This window comes from Elephas maximus, chromosome 2, assembly GCF_024166365.1.
Source record: "Elephas maximus indicus isolate mEleMax1 chromosome 2, mEleMax1 primary haplotype, whole genome shotgun sequence".
NCBI lineage: Eukaryota > Metazoa > Chordata > Mammalia > Proboscidea > Elephantidae > Elephas > Elephas maximus.
Genome location: NC_064820.1, coordinates 230840784 through 230868158, shown reverse-complemented (window position 1 = coordinate 230868158; position 27375 = coordinate 230840784). Strand labels below are relative to the sequence as shown.

Here is a 27375-nt window from a genome sequence, read left to right as displayed (position 1 = left end):
CAGATGAATGGATAAACACACAGTGGTACATTCACACAATGGAATATTATTCAACAATAAGAAGAATAGACTATTGCATGAAAAAAACATCGAAGAATCTTAAAATAATTACGCTGAGTGAAGGGAAGAGGGGATAAAAGATGCATAAGACTTGTGTACTGTGTCAACTTTTTTTTTTCATATAAAACTCTAGAAAATGCAAAGTAGTCTATAGAAAGAAATCAGATCACTGATTGCTTAGGGAGAGGAGTCTACATCAAAGAGGTAGAATTTTCACACATAAAAAGTCATATCAGATGACAAAATGGTGGACAATCTTTCTCTCTCTCTTGACTCTGGGGAAAGGTCCTTATCATCAATCTTCATGGGCAGGGAGTTTCTCAGTGCAGGAATCAGATCACTGATTGCTTAGGGAGAGGAGGAGAGATGAGAGAAAGGAATTACGAAGGACACTGAGGAAACTTTGGGAGTGTATTTATACGTATTACCTTGATTTTGGTGGTGGTTTCATAGCTGTACACATATGGCAACACTTATGAAATTGTGCATTTTATTGAATATGTGCAGTTTATTGTGTGAAAACTATATCTCAATGGACTGCTTAAAATATAGCTCTGAAAAAATCTAAATAAGCCAGACACCAGCGACTCCTCCCTCACTGTAAATCTCCACAGGGTATGACAAATGCTCATCAGCTGTGTACAACTATTACAAGAGAAAACCCTAACTATGATGTTTAAGGAAACCCTGGTGGCGTAGTGGTTAAGTGCTATGGCTGCTAACCAAAGCGTCAGCAGTTTGAATCCTCTAGGCGCTCCTTGAAAACTCTATGGGGCAGTTCTACTCTGTCCTATAGGGTAGCTATGAGTCGGAATCGACTCAACGGTACTGAGTTTGGTTTGGTTTATGATGCTTAAGTATTTTTTCCCAAATGAAAATCACCCATCGTGGATTTTATGCAACCAAATGAAGCAAATTCTGGATGAATTTCCCTGCAGCAAACAACATTCCAGGTAGAACAATGAGGCTTCATGAACATGAGGGTCACGGGCTGCAAACATCCTTTCAAAGGAGCATGAATCTCATGCAGCGTGATCCTCAGTAAAGAGAAGAGCCTGTCCCATGGTGCCCACAGTCTTAGGCTCCATCTGCGTTTTGCACCAGTCTGTTTTCTTCCCAGGTTTGTGCTGCAGCTGGAATATGTTACTGTGGATTTTTCTTTAAAAAACTACTTTATAGAGATTCAAACTTTAATGTGTGTGGAATGGTATTATATGAACTCTATATTTCCAAACGCTCAGAAGAGAAACTTGAACAAAGGAGAAAAAAAATATTCAAAAAGTTGTTAATTCATGAATACATTATTTTAATTACAATTAAGAAAAATATTGTGGAATGTTTTGATATGACCAGTGATAAATTACTGGTCTTTGACTTGGTGTATATGAAAGGCACCTTCTTTTATCATCTTTAAATTTATTTGTTAAAGAACTGAGAGAAAATGCAGATAATTAATGGAATATGTAATTGTGAGGTAAAGGACCTGGTTTTACCTTAAGCGGCCTTTGTCCTTGACTCCAGAGAATTAACCGCTGGAGTAATTCGAATGCTTTGGTCTGGGACTTCTACGCCACACCTGAGGATTTGTGCTGGCAATGGTGGCTGGGCAGACCAGCAAAGACTCACCTGGGAGGTCAATATCAATCAACTAGCCTAAAAAAAAAAAGCCTTAGGAGAGATAATTTATCCTATCATGCAGAACAGGCCAATAAAAGCCTGGAACACAAAGGTTCAGAGAGCTTCCTGGTTGATGAGAACATTTACTCTTGGCAGGGTAGCATGTCCCTTGGGACATGGGAACTCCAAGTTGGGAACCCTCTCAGACCTTGCCTTATGCGTCTCTGTTTGTATCCCTTTTGGCTACAATAAATCTGTAGTTGTGAGTATGGTATACGCTCCATCATTTCTGTGAGTCATTCCAGTGAATTACTGAACCCAAAGGGGCCATGGAAGCCAGCAGGTCAGAAAGTAAGGGTGTCATGTGGACTCGCGAGCTTGCAGCTGGCATCCTGAAGGGGTAGCGGGAAATCAGCCCCAAATTTGTGACCAGCAGGTCAGAGGGTTGGGGTGTCATGCAAACTCCCCAAACCTGCAGCTGGCATATGCCTATTTGGCAGTCTGAAGGACGATATCCTTTTAACTTTGACCACCTAGCTCAGTGTGGTCAGAGAGAGAGTGTTGTGGGTGCAGCTGGCAACAAGGATGGAGAAATGGAAATGTGAGATGTGGAGAAAGGGTATTTGGGGATTGGAGTCATGCTGATCCTTATCATGCAGTAATTAAGGTGATTAAAGATAAGTGATGGAATCAGTGGAAATTATTCTTACATCAAAAAGGGACCTAACATCAAAACCACTAATTTGTTAAAAGGAGAGAGATTATGACTGTAAGTGTGATGGATGTGCTCCTGGATGGTCTGATGATCCAATTAAGGAAGAAGACAAAATTCTACCAACGCTTTGGAGAAATTTACATTTCTTTTGACAGGGATGATATAAAATTCATACTGTGCCATTACAGAGAAGACATTGGTGTGAACTGGTTATTAAGTGCCATCGATTCAAAGAGAATTCAAGATTAGTTCCTGCATGAGAAAACCTCAACAGCTCATAGAGTAAAGAAACTGAAAGCAGTACCCCAAATTTGACAATCTTAAAGGGTCACATGATATTGTCAGTGATGAGTTGTGAATATGGAGTAACCTTCTCTAAAGTTTTAGTAATGCAATTCTAACCACAATATACCAAAAAAAAAAAAAAAAAAAAAATTGCCGTTGAGTCAATTCTGACTCATAGCGACCCTACAGGACAGAGTAGAACTGGTCCATAGAGTTTCCAAGGAGCGCCTGGCGGATTCGAACTGCTAACCTTTTGGTTAGCAGCCGTAGCACTTAACCACTATGCCAACAGGGTTTAGCCACAATATAAAAAAAAGATTAAATTCCTTCTCTTCATATAAATGTTATAAAATAGTTGTCATGTGAAGTGGTGATTATAGAGTATGTGGCTAAAATTGGTGAGGAAAGAGTGAGTATAGAGGCATGTCAGGCAGTTTATTTAAAATATTTTGTCATTTTCCTGGATTTTGTGACATTCGTGGTTTTTGTGTGCATTTTAAGAGGTGCAACTTGCTATGTTTTCTATTCTTATTCTAAATATCTTTATTCATAGCAAAGTTTGTATTTACAATTTTGCATTGTTTTTCTTCAAGAGAATCCCTGAACTGGATCAGTTTCAGACCCACAGAGTCTGGACAGGCGCCTATCCTGAGAGAAGGGCCCTTACACTCCCTAAGCTGCACCACAGATGCCAGGGAGGGAATTGAGACAGGCTGGAGAGCATGGATGAAGCCAGGGCAGGTGGCCATGGACAGGGTGGGTAGATGCAGACAGGGCGGGTGCAGGTGGCCAGGGCGGGTGGATGAAGCCGGGGTGGGTCTACTCAGAACCCTTTCCCTCCAGGGGGCCAGCCCTGCAGTGGAAACTTCTGTTTGCCCAAGGAGCATTGCTGACCTGGGCTGAAGCAACATACTTAGTTACCGTGAGATCAGGAAGCTGGTGACATGAAAAGGCCACTGTAATAGTTTTCAATGCTTCATCACAGCGACCACAGACACAGCAGCTGACAGCACCCACGCTGATCACCTCATAGTCTTGGTGGGTCAGGGGTCTGGCCTATGTGCCTGGGTCTTCTGTGTCAGGGTCTCACCAGACTGCAGTTGAGGTCAACAGGTATGTTCCCACCTGAGGGCTGGTCTAGGGAAGGTCCAGTTCTAGGTTCTCTCAGGTTGTTGGCAGAGTTCAGGTCCTTGTGGCTGTGAGGATGAGGGCTTTGCTGTGTGGTGACTGTCAGCTGGGGCACACCCTGCCTTGGGAAGAGGACCACAGCTCCCTTCTGCTTAGCTCCCTACTGTGGGTGGAGGCCAGTGGCCCTCTCCTCGGAGCTCAGAGCCCGGCAGCTTGTCTGCCAGAGCCAGCAGGAGAACCAGTGGGCTTCTGTGTGATGGGCCCTGTGTGATGTGAGGCCACCAAAAGTCACTGTCACCTCGGCTGCCTTCTCCTGGCTAGAAGCAGGGTGCAGGTTCCACCTGCACTCGATGACACAAAGAGGGCACACCAGGAGGAGGGGCCACAGGGCACCCCAGGGCCTATCACCAGTCACGTGTGGCCACAGTGCAGGCTGCTGAGGCCACAAAGGGCCCACAGCTGAACCTCTGCCCCTCCTGGTGGAGGGGTGTTCCCAGAGATGAAGCTGTGAAGGCATATGCTTCAGCGGCTGGCTGCCCATGGGATCAATGAGAACACCATATTGTCTCCCCATTATGATCAGCCTCTAACTAGTGTCACTGAAAGCAGCCAGGCACTGCCCTTCCCCAAGGTCACCTCTGTGACACGCTCTGCTCTCTATCACTGTGACAGACTTCTTTGCTGCCATGTGCCTGGGCTGCTCCCTGGAGGGAGCCATCTCCTCAGGGCACCCAGCATCACTTAGAGCCACAGTGAAGCTCGACCCCACAGTGGGCACAACGAGGGGTCCTCTCACCCATTTCCCTAAAGCCCGCGGGCCCCGTGTCCTCCCTGGGCCTCACCCTGGGCCCTGGACAGCACTGAGGCACTGGCCACACCATCCCAACACTGGCTCCCCTACGCCTCCCCACCTTCAATCCACTAGCCCTGGTCTCCCACCCTGTCTGTGCGGTGGCCTAGTCAGTCCTTGCCCATATGGCTCTGGCATGTGAAGCCACAGAGACACAACTGCACAGTCTGGATAGTACATCTCAGACCCACATGCCCAAAGCCAAGCTCTGAACCCCCCGAACCACGCCCTGCCACCATCCTGGCTCAGGGACAGAGACTGCATCTATCTTGGTCATCTAGTGCTGCAATAACAGAAATACCACAGGTGGATGGCTTTAACAAAGAGAAATTTATTCTCTTACAGTTTAGGATGCTAGAAGTCCAAATTCAGGGCACCAGCTTGAGGGGAAGGCTTTCTCTCTCTGTCGGCTCTGGAGGAAGGTCCTTGTCATCAATCTTCCCCTGGGTCTAGGACTTTCTCAGTGCAGGGACCCCAGGTCCAAAGGATATGCTCTGCTCCAGGCTCTTCTTTCTTGGTGGTAGGAGGTCCCTCTCTCTCTACTCACTTTTCTCTCCTTTAATCTCTTTTAAGATAAAAGATGATGCAGGCCACACCACAGGGTAACTCCCCTTACATCAAATAAGGGATGTGACATGTATAGGAGTGCTGAATCCCACCCTAATCCCCTTATGAGTGATTGGCTGATCACATCACATAATGGATGATGATTACATCATTACATAACTGCCAAACTATTGAAAACCATGGCCCAGCCAAGTTGATATATATTTTGGGGGGACACAATTCTCAGACCAGAAACCTTGGGGTAAGTCTGGATATCTCTTCACATGCACATCCGAGCTGCCAGCAAACCCTGATAGCTCTTCCTTCAGTGTCTCTGAACCCAGCTGCACCCTCACTGTAGCTGCCCTATTGTCCTGCCCTGACTCCAGGGGCTGCCCCCAGCATGTGGTCGAGTTAGCGGCCATCAGGGGTCACACCCAACCTCTGCCCTGCTGTGCTAGCCATACCCTACTATACTGGGGAGCCCAGCTTCCCTGGGGCTGGAGCACTGAGTGACCTACCCCACCCCACCACCCTGTCACCCCGTCCTCCCCACTGCTACCTGCATGGCCTCCTGGTCACTCCATGAACACGTGGACACCCCAGGCCACGTGTCTACACTGACACGTTACCTCAAGTTGCATGTGGCGACTCCTCATGCCCTCAGTCTTGCCTCCTCTCACCTCCTTGGTGACCTGTTCTGATGCCCCCACTGGCAGGCCTCACCATGTCCTGTTTAACGTGCTCATGTACCCTGTTCCCCCACACCCTCCTGTTATGGCATGGAGGCCCACAGGGAAGGCCGGACCTGTCTGTCCCTGCTGCCTCCTGGCCTGGGTAGTGGTATGCACCATAGCATGTCCAGTGGGGAGGCGGGAGGTGAGACGCTGTGCCCTGGCACCCTCTGCTGCTGCGCTCACACCTGACCATGTCACCGACTGGGGACTCGGAGGGCCATGGTGTCTGGTGGCCTCAGTCTCGGTGCCATGGACCTCCCGGGGAATAGGAAGTGGGGAACTGAAAACACAGCCCAGTGTGGCTTCCACATGGGCAGAGACGGGAGAGACCCTGATGTGATGGGGGCTATCAAGGCTGAGGCAGGATTCTCTGTGGCCCTCGACTCCACCCACGTGCTTGTGTTGGGTGGCTCTAAGAACTGTTGAGGGCCCAGCTGGAGTCCGCCCTCCTGGAATTGCTTACCCCTGTGTGCCCCACCTGGAACCTTGGTGATATAGCGGTTAAAAGCTCGGCTGCTAACCAAAAGGTTGGCAGTTTCATTCTACCAGCTGCTCCTCGGAAACCCTATGGGGCAGTTCTACTCTGTTCTACAGGGTCGCTATGAGTCAGAATTGACTTGACGGCAATGGGTTGGGTTTTTTGGTTTGGTGTGCCCCACCTGCCTTCTTGAGGGCCCTGGGAACCCCAAGACCTGAGATGGGAAGGGGGTGGCACTCTGACTGGGGGCTTGGATGTGTGCCACCCCTTGTCACTAGCCCGTGGAGCCCAGTGGGGCAGGGAAGATGGTGGCGCCAGGCAGAGTGGGCTGTGGTGCCCTTGCTGCCCAGAAGCAGGGCATGGGGCCCCAGCCATGAGGAGGGGACAAAGGGCAGTTGTCAGAAGTGGGCACAGACACACAGACAGCTCTGGGGGGTGGTGCAGATGGTGGCGGCAAAAGGCGCTCAGAGCCTGAAGCAGAGGGACTGGGGAGGAAGAAGGGAGGAACTGGAGGGCACAGGAGAAGGCCAAAGAGAAGGGAGGCCCAGAGGAGGTATGAGGAGAGGGGGAGGGATGGGGGTGACGGGCAAATTAAATCTATCCAGATTTCAAAATGATCTCACACAAGAGGATTCTGGGTTTATGGACGACAGTGTGTCTGTATACAGGAGGGGCGCCATGCATGGTGCTGGGAAAAGCTGAGGAAACATGCCCACATCCAGGCCTTTGGTACTGGCTGGGCATGGAGACACCAGTTCACAAGTCAGAGTGTGCCTGAAGGTGAGTGTACTGTGTGTGCACATGTGTGTGTTCAGTGTGTGTGTACTACATGTGCATACGTGTGTGCATGCGTGTGCCCATGTGCATGTGTGTGTGCATACATATACAGGGGGTAATCTAGGTGCATCGGGAGGTGGGGAATGTGGGGAACACAGAGACGAGCCAGAGCTGGTTGGTCAGGAGTGACGACATTTATTGAGCTCAGACGCTGCACCTCTTGGCGAGTCCAGGACCCTGAACCCTCCAGGGCAAGTATACTCTTGTGCCTCCACAGCTTGAAACATCCCCATGAAGCCAGGGCCCCCTGCACCCCCACCCCACTCCACCCTGCTCCTTGGGACAGGACCCAGTGTCCTCAGAGCACCTCCTTTCCTGCCTGTCCTGGCTGCACTTTCCTTCCTGTGGGACCAGAGGAACCATGGCCTGACCCCATAAGATCTGAGGCGGAAACTTGACCTAAGACAGGCACAGGCTTCCCGAGAATAAAGTAAGCAGGATGGGATCTGTGAGAGGATGTGTCTCAAGTCAACCACGCTCTAGATGGCAGGGCAGGTGACAGTTCACAGAAAGTGCTGCCAAAATGTCAACCCAACTCTAAAATGGTCACATTACACGACACTAAGGAACAATACTTCTAAAATGTCACACATGGGAACACCCCAAGTATTTAAAATAATTAACATCGCATGCCAATGCAAGGACAGACAGAGCATAAACTAATACTGGAGAGTGGGGCTGAGAACGGAGGCTGGAGCGCAGATGCGGCAGAGATACAGATACAGGTGTGTGTGTGTGTGTGAGTGTGCGCCCGCGCATATGGACATATATATAATGTTTCTGTCAGTAAAGAAATCCTATCTATAGCATATTTGTGGTGGGCAGACAGGATGCTGGAGGAGTAGGTGGAGGCAGTGGCTCAGGAGGGTGGTGGTGTGGAGGGAGGTGGCAGGTGGAGGTTAGAGCGCGCCCATTCCAGTGACCTCAGATGTGAGCCTGCAACAGACAAAGGACAGGGAAGGAGGAGAGCACTGTGATAATGTGCCCCATAAGATGGGGTAGAGGGGACCCACACTGGGCGGGCACATTTCCCCAGCCACACACCTGCTTCCTCCTCACAGCGGGCTGCATAGACAAGGGCTGAGTACAGCCTGAAGGAGCCAGCATCAGGGACCTGTCTCAGACCAGATGGGCCCTTGGCCCTTCGGGAAGCATGTAGCTTTCTAGCTTTGCCCAGCTCCTAGCTTGCGACTCTACAGGTGAGCAGGTCAAGATCCAGAATTGCAGAGATGGGAACCATGGCCCAGGCCTATATGCAGACTGTCCACTTTATAGTTTGTCCCCAATGTCCAGCAGAAAGAGAAGCAATGAGGAGGAGACAGAAAGATCTGGGGTCCACCTACTTTAACTCTGTCCCGTAAGGCTGGGGCTCTGGGTAAGAAGGGGTCTTGGTCCTGGCCAGCATCCCCCTCTCTGACCTCCCTTGCTGGCTTCTCGGAGGGCCTTCCTCAAACCCGAGACAACCCCATTAGAAGGAGGAGGTCTGACAAGTTGCTTACCTAGCATTGATGAGATACTGGGCAAGGCTGATGTTGGCCGGGCTTCCGGTGATGGTGATTTGGCGCTCTGATGACCCTTCGGTGGCATTGGCGATTTTGATCTGTGCTCCTGACATCTGTCGAATTTCATTGATTTTGGTCCCCTGGCGTCCAATTATGCAGCCTATTAGCTAGAAGGGAGGACAGTGGGGATGTCTTAGAGCAGAGGACAGTGTAGAGTACATGCAAGAACACTGCATGGAGAAGACAGGGCTGCGGTGCCCCCATACATGTCAACTCAGGGCTTCCAGAAGAGACCCTACAGAACTGACACGGCACAGGTGGGTCCTGCATGATACCTGACTCATGGGGCACATGTTCTGTCCTAATCGTCTACTTGGGGAGGCCAGATCTCTTCCTGGGGCACCCTGCTTTAGTTATTCCACTGCTTGTGTGCAGAGTCCCATGGCTGTGAGACGCATGGCCAACCTTCTGGCGTGGGCCAGGAGCTCTCAGAGCCATACACCTCATCCCTCCCCCATCAAAGGTTCCTCTGGGCACCCCAGGGTGTCTGGTAGGGTGGTCACGGGGGCTCCTCTCTAATAACGACCATAGAACAGCAGGCTGGAGACATATTGGGGGCTTATGGTGGGAGAAAGGGGCCACCCTTGGAGCCTGGGCCACGGCACTGCCACACGTTGGGGCACGGAAGTGGCACACCCGAAGGCACAAGGCAGAGGTCTTGCCTGGCCTCAAAGCCACACGCTTAATTTCCCTTCTCTACTCCCTCCACCTTCCCTCAATGACTGAAGAGCCATGTCCATCCAGTCAGTCCCCTTTCAAGTCTCTCCTTTTAATTCCAATGGCGTCCACCTCCACTGCTCAGTCACAGTGCAGCAGCCCGTCAACCCACTCCTCTCTTACTCGTCCCTCCTTTCCCTCTTCCTGTCAGTTGTTTCCTGTAGCGCCCTCTCACTGTTGTCTTAAAATAGCCCTTCTCTCTTCTTCCTGGGTCTTCTCTCTCTCACCTGTGTCCCCTGATGGTTGACCTTGTGATGTCTCCAGGGTGCCTCTAACACCCTCAACTTCTCACGTGGAGGGCCTAGCATGGACTCCATGGTGCTGAGGTCTGTGGGGCTCCTCGTTTACGAAGAACATGTCCCTGCTTTTAGATAAACTGTGGTCTGATGGATGTGGGGCCCTGACTTCTGATGCCAGTGTAGAGCACCAGTTAAGAAGAGATGTGCGCAGGACAGAGCTTCACACCCAAGAGGGGAAAATGAACTATGACTGCCTGCTCAGGACTTTCTCATTTCAGGGCTGGTGCGGTGGTCTGGCCAGGCCCTGAGGCTGAGGATACCCACTCACAGGCCTCACCTGGATCTGGGTGACCGCGGACATTTAGGGAAGAGTGATAGCTCCTCTTCCCTGTTTTTAAAGAAAATATTCTGAAGGAACATGTTGTTGTTGTTGTTAGGTGCCGTTGAGTTGGTTCTGACTCATAGTGACCCTATGTACAACAGAACGAAATGCCGCCCACTCCTGTGCTATCTGCACAATCATTGCTATGTTTGATCCCATTGTTGCAGTCACTGTGTCAATCCATCTCGTTGAAGGTATTCCTCTTTTTCACTGACCCATTACTTTACCAACCATGATGTCCTTTTCCAGGAACTGGTCCCTCCTGATAACATGTCCAAAGTAAGCGAGACGAAGTCTCACCATCCTTGCTTCCAAGGAGCATTCTGGGTGTACTTCTTCCAAGACATGTTTGTTTGTTCTTCTGGCAGTTCATGGTATATTCAACATTCATCGACAACACCATAATTCAAATGCATCAGTTCTTCAGTCTTCCTTATTCATTGTCCAGCTTTTGCGTGTGTATGAGGTGACTGAAAATATCATGCCTTGGGCCTGGCACACCTTAGTCCTCAAAGTGACAACTTAGGTTTTTAACACTTTAATGAGGTCTTTTGTAGCAGATATGCCCAATGTAATACGCCATTTGATTTCCTGACTGCTGCTCCCATGGGCGTTGACTGTGGATCTAAGCACAATGAAATCCTTGACAACTTCAATCTTTTCTCTGTTTATCATGATGCTGCTCATTGGTCCAGTTGTGGGAATTTTTGTTTTTGTTGAGATGTAATCCATACTGAAGTCTGTGGTCTTTGATCTTCATCAGTAAGTGCTTCAAGTCCTCTTCACTTTCAGCAAGCACATTTGTGTTATTTGCATATTGTAGGTTTCAATTAGTCTTCCTCCAATTTTGATGCTGCATTCTTCTTCATATGGTCCAGCTTCTCAGATTACCTGCTCAGCATATGGAATGAATAAGTATGGTGAAAAGATACAACCCTGATGCACATCTTTTCTGACTTTAAATCATGCTGTATCCACTTGTTCTGTTCCAACAACTGCCTCTTGGTCTATGTACAGAACACAATTAGTGTTCTGGGATTCCCATTCTTCACAATGTCGTCCATAAGTTGTTATGATCCATATAACCGAATGCCTTTGCATAGTCAATAAAACACAGGTAAACATCTTTCTGGTATTCTCCATTTTAGATAAGATCCATGTGATACCAGCAATGATATCCCTGAAGGATTATAGCCTCTCATATCTAAGATTCCAAAGCTAAACCCCACAGGACTTTCAGTAACTAACTTCTAATCTACATCTGCCCCTACAGCCTGCTGGTTGACACCTGGGGCTGTTTTCCCAGCAAGGAGGCCCAGGTGATTGTGTGGATTAGGACCAGACAGAGGTGCTTGAGCCTTAGCTGGCAGATGCTTGGTGCTGGGATAGATCATGAGATGACCACAATCCCAGTGATGGCATGGACGGAAGCAGGCTTTGCCATAGGCAACAGCCCTCAGAAATGGACATAGGAAATGCTGTTGCATGGCCCTCTGACCTGGCCTGTGTTCCCAGGATCATGAGGGTGGGCTGGACCTTCTGCAGAACTCCATGTTGTTTTGTTTTATTCATAGATCCTTGTAATCAAGAAGCACCTTTCTTTTTGGTAAACCATGGTGACTTGTAAGCAACAGCGTGGGCTCCCTGAGATGATCTGATGTTGACCAAGAGAAGGGAGATAGACAAGGTGACAGGTGATTGTCAGAACAAAGACACATGCTGCAGCATGAGAAACGTGAGTTCTTGGAGATGGGAGCCACACCCTGCACCCTGCAGCACCCATGCAGAAGGATCAGAGAGCATGTTCTGAAAGGCACACAGATGAAGAAACACCTCCTGAGGAACGATGTCCTCTCACTAGAAATAGCTCTCAAAGGAGGAGGAGAATCAGCTGCGATAAGCCAGGCTCACAATTTTGTGCTGCTCTGTGCTGGCTCCATGAAGCAGCATAGACCAGCTCTCTAGAGAGATGCATACATTCCCTTGTTTGCTAATGTTTATCTCTGGTTTAAAACTAATGCTTGGATGTGAGGAAGATACCTGGTATAAGTGAAACTGCAATTTAGGTAAGAGGCTAAAAAGAACAAAGCCCACAGGATAGAGCATTCCATTTCCCTTTGTTACTTGGGTAAAGATTCAGGAGGCTGCCAGAAGCCTCAATGCCAAAGGAGTCATCCACACAGGAAGAGGAGGAAGAAAGAGGGAGAGGGAGAAGAAGATGCATAAGGGAGAAAGAGGGGAAGGAGGATAAGAAGGGAGTAGAGGAAGAACGGAAGGAGGGGACGGAAGAGGGAGAGAAAGGGGGAGGACGGAGAGGATGAAAAAGAAGGGGAGGAAAGGGGAGGAAAAACAGGGAGGAGGAGGGGGAAGGAACTGGCAGAACGGGAAGAAGTAAAAAAGGGAGGGAAGGAGAGGTGAGAAGGAGAAGGAGTGGGAGGAGGGGTGTGAAAGCCACTGAAAACAGATGCTCTCTCTCGCCCAAGAGTCCACAGTAACACTGTATCCTAGGCAAGAGGAAAGAGGGCTGTGTTTGCCCTGGGCAGAGAAGATGGTTTTCTCCTGATACTGCTCAAGGTGCCTCTGCTGAGTAGACTCAACCTCAGAATCCTCTGAGAGTCATATGCTGGGTGAGCAAAGCCCCTCAGAGTCAGAGTGCCCTGCACTGTTGTGTTCTGAGACATGGACCACTGAGGTGGGAAGAGGACTGGGACAGGCACTGCTAGCCCGCCCAGGAGCCCCAGACTGTGACTGGGCATGAGGTTCTCTTGGGCTCCTCTTGATCCTGGAAGCAAGGAGGGTCTCTTCTAGCTCTTAACTGGCAGCCTTGTTGGTCCTCCCCTCCACTCCTTGCTTCTTTTCCTCCTTTCAAGCTCAGGACTGGTAACCTTCCTGAATTTCCAAATCCGTGGTTTCTGCAGGCTACTCCACATGAAGGGAAGAAGCAGGGATAAGGTTTCCTGCCCAGTTGGTGTGAGGGCTGACCTGACCATTGCAAAGTAGTGAAGGTTCCTGAAGTCCACAGGTGCGGGGTAGAAAAGACCTATTGACATTTGAACTGGAAAGGTGGCACGCAGCATCACCACTTTCCACAAAGCATCGATTCTTTCTGCTCTGGCAGTTACCCGTCAAGGATACCTCCCAGGTTCTTTGTTCAGGATCATGAGTCAACATTCTTAACACAAGGATTCATAGACTGGTCCTCCCTCCCCACCACACCCTGTTTAGGTGGAAGAGGATCGAGCATATTGGGGGAGCTCATAAGGCCACACCCCAGTTGTACCCGAGAAGTGAGTGAACTGCAGAGTTCTGATATGGGAGTTCAGCTAACCTCATGTCTGCTGAAGACCACCTTGCAGAGAGCGGCATACCTTGAGCAGACTCACAGAAAATCCCAAACCTCCCCCTAGAAGGAGCAGGGCACACAGGCTGATACTGTGGGGGGTGGGGGAGGGGAGGTCTATTTCAGAGTGGTCCTGAGCCCCTGCTCTTCAAGGGCCGACCGTAAACCAGGGAAGCACTTTCTCAGCCATGCTGGGTGAAGCTGGGATTCTTGGCTCCCCAGCCTGATTATGGCCTCCCAAATTCTAAGCTCTGATGTCTACTTTGGCCTTTTTCTAGTTTAAAATGTTTGGGAAGTAAAATCACATACTTTTTATGAGCGTTAAATCTGCTTATAGTGGGAAAGGAGAAAGGCAAAGTAAAGATGCGCTGCAGAGAGCCATCAGCCAATGCCATGGGGGGAGGGGAAGGTGGGGCTGTGAATAACAAAGTGGTAGGTCCCTGCCCCCCTTTATCCCATGCCAGGCATCTCCACGTTAGTACAGGGAGGTCCAGGGCATACTCACATCATTGGGAATGGTGAGCTCGTGGGTGCTGGCCGGGGGACTGGCATCCAGACCTGGGCACACCAAAGGGACATGGTTAGGCTAGACGGAGTACTGTTCATGGTCACCCCCACATCACCCACTCTCAGCTGGGCCAGGTGAGGCCAGGATCAGTGGGCTGCCCAAGAACGGGGCCACATGGCCCTGAGGCCCCAAGCCCTGTAAGCATTAAGTCCTGAACTGTGAATCCAACCTCCTAATTCCCTCAAAAGAAGAAAAAAGAAGTCCAGATAGAATGGCACCTCAAGGTTTCATTTTGGACCCATCATTTTTTCTAACCTTTCTTGACACATTTCACAAACACTCTGGAAAGCCTGGGTTGAATGGTAGGGCCTCAATGTCTCAAGCCCTTGTGGGACATTCCAGTGCATAGGCTAATTGGTCACAGCAAGGAGGTGGGGCCCTCACAGCCGGCCAAATGTGCCCACTGCCCCCGCTGACTAGGAGATGCCCCTCTAGCCTCCTCCTCACCCGGCACCCTGCATAAGCTGTGCAACAGCATGTCCCCTGGTGGCAGAGGATGGCACTACCTTCTTTTAGTCTCTTTCAGGTCTCTGCTTGTGGTATGTGACATGTAACATGGGGTGTGTGGCATATCCTAGGAGTGGGAATGGGATAAAGTTCTGTCCCCCTCCACCCCCGGCCCCATGCTCTTCCTCCAGTTTGGAACAAAGACCTTAATGCCATCTCTTGATTCAAAAATAAACGGCCAGGCAGAAGGACAAACTGCTTATTCTGTAAAGACATCCTTCCTACTCAGAAGACATGGGTCTAAGTGATCATAAAGCCCTGAGTTTTCATCTTCAAAAATCTCAATTTAGTGCATATCAGCATTTAAAGAGCAAGATCTAGTCATGCTTGGGAAACAATGACAATGACCCCATGCAGCCCTGGGACCGGCTGCAGGGGCGGTGGTGGTAGCAGGGCTCGGAGAGGCCTCGGGGTATGTGTGACAGGGGCAGCAGCATGGCCACTGGGGGCTGTGAGCCAGGTCTGCTTCTCCAGGCAGCTCTACCCCTGTGCTCATCCAGGAGGCCTAACAAGCCCACTGAGTCTAGAGCCGGGAGCTGGTCTCCCTCCCGAGAGCCCCATGGAGTCCCTGCATTGCCAGTCCTGTGGCTGGGCCTGGACCTTGGGCTCCATCCACACTTTCTCTCCATCTGTCCATGGCCAGCCTGTTGCACGTGTCCAGGACCTGAGGCCGTGTCCTGCCCCTCAGTGCCACTCCGGTCCTCTGCCTACAGTCTTGCCTCTTAGGTCTCCTCTCCATGGCCTATAGGGGGCCTGGAAGACGGCACATCATGAATCAGCTCAAAACCCTCCTCTCAAGTTCCCCTACTTCACGTCCCCCCGGGCTCCCCGCCCGACTCCTTCCACTCCTTCTGTTCCAGTCACACAGCCTCCTGTGGACCCCCCACCTCCTTTGGGTTCCCTATCTCGCCAAGGCCCCTGGTGTTCACAGTCTAACCTCCCAACCCACAGCATTCCCCACGATGTCCTCAGCTTCCTTTTCCCTCCCCTCAACGTGTCCACCTAAACTAGGCTCTCCTCCTCTACGTCAGCCTGCCCTCCTGCTCTGGGGTGACCTGCGGGGGGCGGGAGGGGAGCTGCTTTAGGGGCTGCAGCCTCTGGTCAGCTCGTGCCTGATGGGAAGTAGGGCTCAGTTGGTAGGTGGTGAAGGAATAATTTGTCCCAAATTGTCTGCATATCCAAGCCTAGAGAGTCTGTTCTTTTAACAGAGGTGTTTTCAAAGCAGCAATTTATTTGGCTGTTAACTACCGATACAAATCCCACAAATGATGCCATTTAAAATGTCCTTAGCCCTGCCTATGCCCGGCCGGGTGCTCCTGACCATGCAGAGTTTAGAATGCACTTAAGCAGCAAGTTGCAGCTGCTGGACTGAGCATATGTTCGCTAAGGGGAGGAAACTGCTATGACTTTTCCAGAGAAGGTACTAGAATCAAGCCAGTAACATATGTACTCAAAGTGTGTATTTACTTTCTCAGGACTCCACGGCAAAGACAGTAATATTCCATGCACCAGAAATATAAAGAAAGATTTCCCAGCATCACTCCTATGAAGCACAGTGGGACTATCAGCCACTCAGAGGCTGCCAGGCCAACATGTCCACTGTCACCTGTCCCATTTACCCTGCTGCTAGTGGCTAGACACATGGACATGCACTCCCCCCATGGTGGGGAGGAGCCAGGAGGCCACTGAGGCTGTGGCTCTGACCACATGTCCTGTCATTTGGACCCAGCATGGCATGCCAGCACCATGCTGGATGGCGGCTGGGTGGGTGTGTTGGGAAGGGCTGTGAAGGGGGATGAGGTGTGTGTGGAAGGCAGGGAAGGGGGAGTGCTGGCCCACCTGAAGGGGGGCAGGCAAGCCAGGCCCTTCATGTTCCCAGGCCCAGCTTAGGACACGGTTGCTGGTTAATGAAATGAAGTCCCATGTAAACCACAGAGGGCTTTATGAACAGTAGGACTGTCCGGATGTGCACACTACAAGTAACTAAGGATGGAATTCTGTACTGGCTGCTGTGCTTTTCCATAATCAAAACATTCTAAAAGTATGTTTCTCTAATTTTCATTAATTCAACTTGCAGTGAATTCACTTGATTAATTACAACCTAATATGAGGGCCTGGAGTGTCAGAGCAGGGTCTTAGCCACGGCCGTGCCCTCAGCCTATGGTGCCCTCTCCTCCCCCAGGCTCTTCGCAAATGGATGAAGACGCGTGCGGAAGGCACTGGGGTAGGGGTGGTGAGACACGTGGAGGGAATGTGAAGCCTCAGCCCTGCAGTGGCCCCAAAACACAGCAGTGGGGAGATGTGATACCCGAGACCACAGACACGCTTCTCTACTGCACATTCCCCTATAGACAGACTAGCAGCTTCTGCTCAGATCCAGGATCTCAGTGCAGCTAGTTGGAAAGGCAGGTGGCAGCCATTCTCAGGGAGGTGCACTGGACCCCAAGAGACCCTCCTGTACCCTGTGCTCTCCCCACTGGCTTACTACCAAACCATCTGTCTAATTCCCTCACTGACATAACCTCATTGGCTCCCCTCTGTGAACAAACACCCCAATGTGAATCAGGGGTACAGACAGAGCCCAGCACAGTGGCTGTTCTCCTGGTGGTGGGGTTGATACTGTCAAATGACACTGTCTTCAAGGGAGGTTCCCTGGGTGCTACGCCACCACACGGGTAAAATGACTAGAAAGCCTGGCTCGATGCCTTCCTTCTGTGCTGGTGTCACTTACAGGGCCACAGCTGATGACCAAGGCAGCTGTGCCCTGGGGTATGGGGCACCCTTAGAACTCTGCCTGCATCAACAGGGCGCATTGCCCACCAATGCCACCCTCATCAACAAGCACAGCCCACGTCGATTCTGGCAGGAGCACAGCGGGCGGGCGCTGGCTGCTCCCTCCAAACACCCTTCACTGCTCCCATCAGACTGCCAGCCGCCCTCCCACCAGGACAGGTCTCCCTGGTGTTCTGCTCAGCCCCTGGCTGGCCCTCCATGAGGGTGGCTTTGTTTTACCTGACGACTGGCCCATCAGATTTTGAGCTTCTTCGGAGGAGTGTAAAGGCAGCTTTTCTCCTGGAGAGCAAAGAGAGACAGATTTAATGTTTTGCCCTCAAGGAGATAAGCAAGGTCCCTTCAACTAGGGAAGCTCAAAATATGATTGTCCGGTGGCCTTGTCACCAGCCACACTGCGAGGGCTCCTCAGCCTTTCCTTTGACAGCTCCCTAACAACACCCTCAACAGGGAACTGCCATCTCTCTGCCCTGGGGCAGGGCTGCATGCCACTGGCTGGCGTCTCTCCCCAGCTTCCAGAAGGCACTGGGCTCCCTGGGTGGAGGCACCTGAAGGAAGGGCCACCAAGGGTGCCAGCGTGGGTAGCGGTGAGCACAGCCGAGCAAGCACCCTGCAGGGGACAGTGCCTCTTCACAAGCAAGGACCCCGCCAAAGCCAACTGAAGGTCACCTGATCCCGCCGTGGAAGACAGGCCCCACCCTGGTCATGGGCACACCCCCGCTGAAGGACCCAGGCCCACTTAGCACTCAGGACCGAACTGACTGCACAGCTGCTGAGCGAGCCCCAGGCAGGAAGAGAAGAAGGGCAGTAGGGGCTGGGTACGTACCGGGGAAAGCGGGGTTGGTCTGTCCGAGGGGAGGAAAGGGGGTTTGCTGCATGGCCAACTGGTGGAGCTTGGTCAACTGCTGGGGGTAGGAGGGACATGAGAGCTAAGAAGGTTATTGTCATTGAGTACAGTCACACCAAATAAAAGTCAGTAACAGACTTGATACAGATGGGCACCGGGGGCCATGCGGACACATGGCAGACGCAGGCGTGACTCAAGGACTTGGCCTGGATGGAGCCAATGGGCCCAGGTGGTCAGCAGATGGGCCAGTCACAGGGTGGGGCAGGCACCCTCTTTCTGGTCTCTTCCTCTCCTCGGCTGTTCTCACACACGCCCTGAGCAGAGGGTGTTTCCTGAGGCCAGCATGAAGGGAGCTGCTGGGGAGGGCAGGACTTTGGGGGCCAGCAGGCCACTTAGGCTCTCTGAGGAGGGTTCTGCGAGCCATGGAGCCAAGACCAGCTGGGCTGCTAAGATACTGAACTTCAAACTTTCACTCACAAAAACCATGCTATCCTCTCGTGGACAATCAATGAGAAACACTACTTTGCAAACCTCGGCTTGGCTCCAGCCTCGTCTACCCCTGGCTGGCACCTGGCTCGCGCCTCGCTAGCACTTGGCTATCCCTGGCAGCAAGTTCTGCCTTTCCTAGGGTGCTGCTCCGCAGGCCTCATCTTCCTGGCCGGCGAGGACCATGTGCTAGGAAATCACCAGCAGATCCACGTGCCGCCCACAGCAATACTTTTGTGGAGCGTCACTGTCATATGTGGGACTACAGAACATTAGTGCTGGCAGGGTCCTTGACGGGCATGTGTAAAAGCCACCAAGAGGGCCTCAGGGACATGTAGGAACACCCACACCTGTGCCCATCTGCTCTCTGAGCAGGCTGCTCCCACCCCGTTGTCCTCCCCATCCCCTTGTGCCCACCTCTGGACACTCACACACGAATGGTATGTGGTTTACTACCCTTGAGTGTTCCCTAAGTGAGAGGGGCTGATGTTGAAGGCATCTGGCTAGACATCCCCGTTCATCCTAACGTAACAGAGCTTGGGCTCCTTCCCTCTATAAAACACGCCAGGAAAGCAGCCTCCCGCTAGAACACAGCAATGCAGGTCCCAAACAGCTAGTGTCCCTGCAGGGGCTCCAGGGTGGCAGAAGGAAGTGGATGTGCAGATGTTTCAAAGGAGCAGGATACTCTTCCCCTAAGGATTTACCCTGTGTTAAGTCCCAACAGTTTTATAATGGACATTACTGCTCACTGCCTCTGTGGGGGGTCACGGCCTGCTTCCCACAATCAGCAGCCCACAGGCTCTCCTGTACCTGCCCAACCCACCATGCCCCTGCAAAAGGGGTATGCCCCACGCTTGGCCAGCCGGACCTGGGACTTGCTTTGTCCAGTGGACTGTGGCTGGATGGGCACAGGTGTGTGGGCACAGGGCTTTAAATGTGCTTGCTGGTCAGGCCTGGCCTCTTCCTGGCTTCCACAAGAACAGGGGTCCAGAGCAAGGAGACAGGTGGAACCCTGATGGCACGCCATGCAGAGCCACAACCACACTTGGGAGATAGAACCTTTGCTATGACGAGCCAGTGGGATTTTGAGGCTGTTTGTCATTGCAACAAAAGCTGACAAATATAGTCTGTCTTTCCTGGGCTGGCTCCTGGAAACACTGCCATTAGAGATACATTTTGTTTGATTGGTTTCCTCCATCCTTCTCATGGAAACATGATGAGTGAGCACTTATGCTGGGGCGCACTTTACAAGCAGCCCTCTGCCTCCTCTCTTACAGACCTCTGCACATCTTCTTGGGTGTTCCCTGACTCAAAGCACTTGAGGTGGGATTGCTTGGGAGGGAACTGGTTACATCCCAGACTCACTGAGGCCATCCTGGGCTGCTGCTGTTGTGGTCACAGAATTCTGAGGAGCTCAGGTTAGGGATGTGGTGACTGGGGGTTGGATTCAGCTCTGAGATTCCACTGGGGTGTAGTGCTTGTCAAGGCAGGAGCTGGGAGGGGTAATGGGAACAAGGCCCCCACCCGACACCACGGCCCGAGTATTTCATAGGGCCAGCGGCTGGTTCCCAGGCAACCAGGGCCATTGAGGAGCTGTCAACTGAGACTTGGTGGACTTGCTGGCCAGTATGTGCGTCTGCTCAATGATTGTACATAGGTGTGGTTAGTTACCTGAGTGAGCCCGCATTGAAACCCTCAGAAAGAAGTGCCAAGGCATGTCTGAAAAGCACCATTCCCAGGACACCAGCCACAGGCTCACAGCCCAAGGGAGTAATTGAGTAATTCGTCTTTCATCCATTTCCCTCACCTAATTCCTAATTGTCTACAAAAAACACATGTGTTTTAAAAAACCACCACCATCATTGTTTTGTTGTTGACCATCACAGTCAACCACTAATACTAAGAATTTTCAGGGACAATAGGTGAGACTTGGCTTACAGGCTGCTGTGCCTCTGAGTGAGACACTGCAAGGTCCTAGAGGCAAGGGGGCCATTCAGCGGGAGGAGACCTTGCTTCTTCCTGCTCAGGGAGCAGAGAAGGAAGCAGAACGCATTAGTGCATTCTTGTAAAGGTCATTATTTTGGGGAAAAGTAAGTGCGTTATAGAAAGAAAACAAGTACACAAATTTGTCTTTGGGGAGAGAAGGAAAAAGGTGTGCAGGGTTAAACATTATATGGCCAAGGTGCCTTGTGGAATAATTTATCCAAAGTTGAATTACAGCAACTTGATCTGGCAAGCCACTGACTGCCATTGGATGGGACCACTGCTACACCAATTAATGCTCAGGACTGACAGCAGTTAAAGGGTCACTTCAGAAACCCCAGCATTGGTAGGTCACCACCCAGCTGGGGCACATTTGACAGTAGAGCTGGTCTTAAAATCCCGTCTACACTCAAGAGCTTTAATTAGTCCAAAATTTCTTGGCAATGGAGACTACTACTGTGGATGAGCTTGAGAGTTAAAAACTCTGGGGGCCCAGCCTTAGGGGAGTCCCACATGCTTGTGAGTTTTACCTCCAGGAGCCCTACTAGGCTCTTATTGTGAAAACTGGAGAAAAATCCCCTCATTCTTCCAGCAGGGGAGGAGAAAAGTAACCATTGTGAAATATGCCCAGAGGTCCCTGTTCTCCTTGACAATGGCCTGTCCTCGAGGGAAGCTATTTTATCAGAGTCTAAACAATGTGGGTTTTACCAAAGCCTAACCAATGTGGGGGGAGGAAATAACCAATTCCAGTCTCATCTGGCCTATGCAGGGAAAGGGAAATATCTAACTCCAGCCCCTTCTAGCCTTCCATGTCCGGGAAAGGAAATGCCTAACTCTAGTCCCCTCTAGCCTTCCTGTGTCATCTTGGAGGAAGGGAGCTGAGAAACCGTCATGGTCAAAGCCCAGGGGCACAGGCCCACTAAAGACTGAGACCTAACCATAGTGCTATAGAATACTTCCCCTTCCCCTATGCCTTACCACCACATCATCAGGGCTCCAGTATAATGACAGTGGATTACAGCTAAAAGACCTGTAGGCCTCAGGCCTTATTTAAGAAGGAGTATGTTTTTTGTTTTTTTTTATCTAGGGAAACCCAAAGACAACAGGAGAAAAAAAAAAAAAAAAAAAACAACCAAGGATACCAAGGGAAATTTTAGCCTCTGACAAACTGTTTGCTAAAGCAAATGGTAAACATGGCTTAACTCCAATCACACACACACACCCACTGCCACTGGGTCTATTCTGACTCATAGCGAACCTATAGGACAGAGTAGAGCTCGTTTCCAAGGAGCGCCTGGTGGATTCAAACTGCCAACCTTTTGGTTAGCAGCCGTAGATCTCAACCACTACACCACCAGGGTTTCCAAACTCCAATCCAGGTAAGCAAAAACTTTACACTAAAGGACTATTTACTCCAGTTCTTTCTCCTGATACATCATGTCTAGCTTTCAACAAGATGTTATGAGGCATACTAAAAGGCAAAACAAAAACAAAAACAAAAAACCACAATCTAAAGAACCAGAGCTATGGCACAGATTTTAGAATTATCACACCAAAAATTTAAAATAACTATGATTATCATTGTTTGTTGACAACTTCATATCTATGGTGTTGGCAAAGAATACTGAATATACCACGGCCTGCAAAAAGAATGATCAAATCAGTCTTAGAAGAAAAACTACCTAAATGTTGCTTAGAAGTGAGGATGGCAAGAACTGAACTCATTTACTTTGGACATGTCATTAGGAAAGACCAGTAGCTAGAAAAGGACAACATGTCTGATAGAGGGTCAATGAAAATGAGGAAACGCACAACTCCTCGACAGCTAACAACAACAGCATGATTGAATACATTAAGGGATCTAATGGAAAAAGCAAACGACATGAAAGAAGAAATGGGTACTGTAAACAAAGATGTGGAAACTCTAAGAAGGTACCAAATGGCAATGCTAGAAATAAGAAAAAAAAACATTGTAACAGAAATAAAGAATGCCTTTGATGGTCTCATCAGTAGACTGGACAGGGTCAAGGAAAGAATCGATGAGCTTCAATATATGTCAATAGACATTTCCCAAAATGAAAAGCAAAGACAAAAAAGAATGGAAAAAAAAAAAAAAAGGAGCATAATACCCAAGAACTGTGGAGCAATTACAAAAGGTGCAACATATGCAACATGTGAATTCCAGAAGGAGGGCAGCAATAGAAACAGAAGAAATATTGGACATAAGAATGGCTGAGAATTGTCAAAAATTAATTACAGACACCAAACCACAGATTCAGGAAGCTCAAAGAACACCAAGCAGGATAAATACCAAAACATATAAACCCAGGCATCACATTCAAACTGTAGAAAATCGAAGACAAAGAGAAAATCTTGAAAGAAGTCACAGGCAGGGGACACCTTATCTACAGAGGAACAAAGATATGAATTACATTAGACTTTTCTTCAGAAACCACACAAACAAGAAGAGAGTGGAATGAAATTTTAAAGTATTGAAGGAAACAAAACACCTACCGATAATTATGTACCAAGTGAAATTATCCTTCAAAAGTGAGAGACTTTCTCAGACAAACAAAAATTGAGGGAATTTATTACAATAGATCTGCCTGGCAAGACATGTTAAAAAAAGTTCTTCGGAGAGAAGGAAAATGATATAGGTCAGAAACTCACAGATCTATATAAAAAGGAAGAAATAAGTGAAGGTAAAATAAATCTTTTATTTTTCTTATTTTTAATTCATCTAATAGATAATGGGGCAGTTCTACTCTGTCCTATAGGGTCGCTATGAGTTGGAATCAACTCGATGGCACTGGGTCTGGGTTAATAGATAACAGATTGTTCAAAATAACAATGTGTCAGGAGACTATACGAGATGGATTATATGGATAAGTGATATGAAAGACAGCAACATAATAAAGAATGAGAGGGAGGAACTGGGAATAAGGGACCTGCATTACCTATGAAGCAGTAGAGTATTATTTGAAAGTGGACTTAGATTAGCTGTAAATGTATACTGCAAATTCTAGGGCAACCACTATTTTTTAAAAAAGAACTACATGCTTAGAGAGAGTAAGGCAAAAAAAAAAAAAAAAAAGACCAAGAGTAATAAAAAAAAAGTTACAAATATGGTAGATATTAATCCAACTTCATCAATAATAATTTTAAGTGTGAATGGTCCAAATACACCAATTAAAAGATACAGATTTTCAGAATGAATTAGAACAAAACAAACAAACAACAACAAAAACCCAAGACTCAACTGTGTGTTCTCTACAAGAAACCCACTTTAAATACAGACACAAATAGATAAAAAGAAAAGGGATGGAGAAAGATACACTATGTTGACACTTGTCTAAAGAAAGCTGGAGTAGCTATTTTAATTTCAGATAAAGCAGCCTTCAGAGCAAGGAAAGTTACCAAGGATAAAAATGGATATTACATAATGATGAAGCCATCAACTCTCCAGAAAGATATATTAATCCTTAATGTGTATACACCTAACAACAGAGCATCAAAATATATAAGACAAAGACTAATAGAATTTCAAAGAGAAATAGAAAAATCTACTATGTTGGAGGCATCAGCGCCCTTCTAGCAACTGACAGATCCAGCAGGCAGAAAATAAGTAAGGATATGGTTGCTGAACAGCACCATCAAACAACTGGATCTAATTGACATTTACAGAATACTGCATCCAACAACAGCAGAGTACACGTTCCTCTCAAGCTCACATGAAACATTCACCAAGACAGATTACATTCTGGGCCATAAAACACATCTTAACTAATTTAAAAGAATAGAAAAGCATACATAGCATCTTCTTAGGCCACAATCTAATTAAACTAGATATCAGTAACAGAAAGATAGCTAGAAAAACTACACATATTTGAAGATTAAACAACACACTTCCAAATAAACATGGGTAAAAGAAGTCTCAAAAGAAGTTAAAAAAATATTTTGAACGAAATGAAAACACAATTTATCGAAATTTGGGGGATGCAGTAAAAGCAGTGCTTACAGAAAAATACGTAGCATTGAAAGCATATATTACAAAATAAGAAAAGCCTGAAGTTAAAATTTCCACTTTGGGAAACTAAAAAATGGAAGAGCAAATTAAATCCAAAATACTCAGAAGAAAAGAAATAATAAAAATCAGAGCAGAAATCAATGAATTTGACAACAGGAAAACAGTAGAGAAAATGAACAAAATCAATGGCTGGTTCTTGGAAAAGATCAAGAAAATTGATAAATCAAGAAAAAAAGATAAAACCAAAAAAACCAAACCCACTGCTGTCGAGTTGATTCCAACTCATAGTGACCCTACAGGGCAGAGCAGAACTGCCCCATAGGGTTTCCAAGGAGTGCCTGGCGGATTCGAACTGCAGACCCCTTGGTTAGCAGCCGTAGCACTTAACCACTACGCCAGCAGGATTTCCAGAAAAAAAGATAGAAGACATAAATTACTAATATCAGAAATTAAATAGGGGCTATCACTACTATTGTTGTTAAGTGCTGTGGAGTCAATTCTGATTCATAGAGACCTTCTGTACAAACAAAATGAAACACTGTTGTATAACTACCAACCCTATGGAAATTACAAAGATAATAAAGAAATATTATGAACAACTCTTTGTTTATAAATTTGATAACTTAAATGAAATGGACTAAGCCCTTGAAAGACACAATCTACCAAAACTCACACAAAGAGAAATAGGTAATATTAACAGGCCTATAGGATCACTATGAGTCAAATCGACTTGATGGGAAAGGGTTTGGTTTTGGTTTTTATATCTATTTAAAAAAACACCAGGCTCAGATGATTTCATTAGCGAATCATACAAAATATTTGAGGAAAAACGGTACTAAACTTTCTATAATCTGTTCCATAAAATAGAAGCAGAAGGAACTCTTCCTAACTCATTCTATGAGGTCAGCATTACCCTAATACCAAAATAGACAAAGACATTACAAAATGAAAACTACAAACCAATATCTCTCATGAACATAGATGCAAAAGTCCTTAACAAAATAGTAGCAAATCAAATGTAACAATTCATAAAAAGAATTATACACCATGACCAAGTGTGATTTATTCCAGGTGTGCAAGGCTGGTTCAACACTTAAAAATCAATTAAGGTAAGTAATCACATCAACAAGCTAAAGAAGAAAAAGCATATGATCATATCAATAAATGCAGAAAAAGCATCTGACAAAACCCAACATGAATATGTTAAAAATCCTCAGCAAACTAGGAACAGAGGAGAAATTCCTCAACTTGATAAAGAACCTCTTCAAAAACCTATAGCTAACATCACAAAAAAAAAAAAGGTAAAAAACTAGGTGCTTTTTTGGGTTTTCCCCTCTAAGACAGGGAATAAGATAAGGCACTCTTACCACTCCTACTCAATATCATACTGGAAGTCCTAGTTAAACCAACTAGACAAGAAAAGGAAATAAAAAGTATACAAATTATTGCTGTTGTCAGGTGCGGTCGAGTTGGTTCTGACTCATAGCAACCAAAACACTGCCTGGTCCTGTGCCACCTCACAAATGTTGTTATGCTTAAGCCCATTGTTGCAGCCACTGTGTCAATCCATCTCATTGAGGGTCTTCCTCTTCTTTGCTGACCCTCTACCAAACATGATGTCCTTCTCCAGGGACTGATCCCTCCTGATAACATGTCCAAAGTACATGAGATTTCATCTCACCATCTTCACTTCTAAAGAAGCATTCTGGTTGTACTTCTTTCAAGACAGATTTGTTTGTTCTTTTGGCAGTCCATGGTATATTCAATATTCTTCACCAACACCACAATTCAAAGGTGTCAATTCTTCTTTAGTCTCCTTTATTCATCACCCAGCTTTCACATGCATAGGAAAAAAAAAAAAAAAGATGCATAGGAGGTGACTGAAAATATCATGGTTTTGGGTCAGGCGCATGTTAGTCTTCAAGGTGACGTCTTTGCTTTTCCACACTTTAAAGAGGTCATTTGCAGCAGATTTGCCCAATCTTTTCATTTCTTAACTGCTGCTTCCATGGGTTTTGATTGTGGATCCAAATAAAATGAAATCCTTGACAACTTCAATCTGTTCACCATTTATAATGATGTTGTTTATTGGTCCAGTTGTGAGGATTTTTGTTTTCTTTATGTTGAGGTGTAATCCATACTGAAGGTTGTAGCCTTTGACCTTCATCAGTAAGTCCTTCAAGTCCTCTTCACTTTCAGCAAGCAAGATTGCGCCATCTGCATAATACAGGTTGTTAATGAGTCTGCCTCTAATCCTGATGCCCCGTTCTTCTTCACATAGTCCAGCTTCTTGGATTATCTGCTCAGCATACAGATTGAATAAGTATGGTGAAAGGATACAACCCTGACACACACCATTCCTGTCTTTAAACCATGTAATGTCCCCTTGTTCTGTTCGAACAACTGCTTCTTGATCTATGTACAGGTAAAGAATTGGTTGATGTTCAACCATTTCAGGAAGTACCGTATGAGCAGGAACCAATGGTACTGAAGGAAGAAGTCCAAGCTTCACCGAAGGCATTGGTGAAAAACAAGGTTCTGGAATTGATGAAATAGCATTGAGATGTTTCAACAAATGGATGCAGTGCTGGGAGTACTCACTCGTCTATGTCAAGAAATTTGGAAGACAGCTACCTGGCCAACTGACTGGAAGAGATCTATACTTATGCCTATT

At 47.9% G+C, this 27375-nt stretch overlaps 1 protein-coding gene across 8 annotated transcripts in view; it reads right to left on the bottom strand.

Annotated features, from left to right (window-relative positions):
* Window positions 1–319: 319 nt before the first annotated feature.
* The window catches only part of PCBP3 (poly(rC) binding protein 3), a 358202-nt gene continuing 331146 nt past the window's right edge, over window positions 320–27375 (bottom strand). For 2 of the 8 annotated variants that reach the window (XM_049875050.1, XM_049875054.1), the window contains exons 12-16: window positions 18185–18263; window positions 17581–17640; window positions 13999–14051; window positions 8753–8922; window positions 6942–8189 (exon numbers count right to left, since the gene is read on the bottom strand). In XM_049875050.1, coding sequence (XP_049731007.1) covers window positions 8153–8189; window positions 8753–8922; window positions 13999–14051; window positions 17581–17640; window positions 18185–18263 — 399 coding nt within the window. In that variant the 3' untranslated portion in view covers window positions 6942–8152. Of the gene's footprint in view, window positions 408–6941; window positions 8190–8752; window positions 8923–13998; window positions 14052–17580; window positions 17641–18184; window positions 18264–27375 lie in introns of those variants that run through there. The other 6 variants (XM_049875051.1, XM_049875055.1, XM_049875053.1 and 3 more) reach the window with 4 other exon arrangements.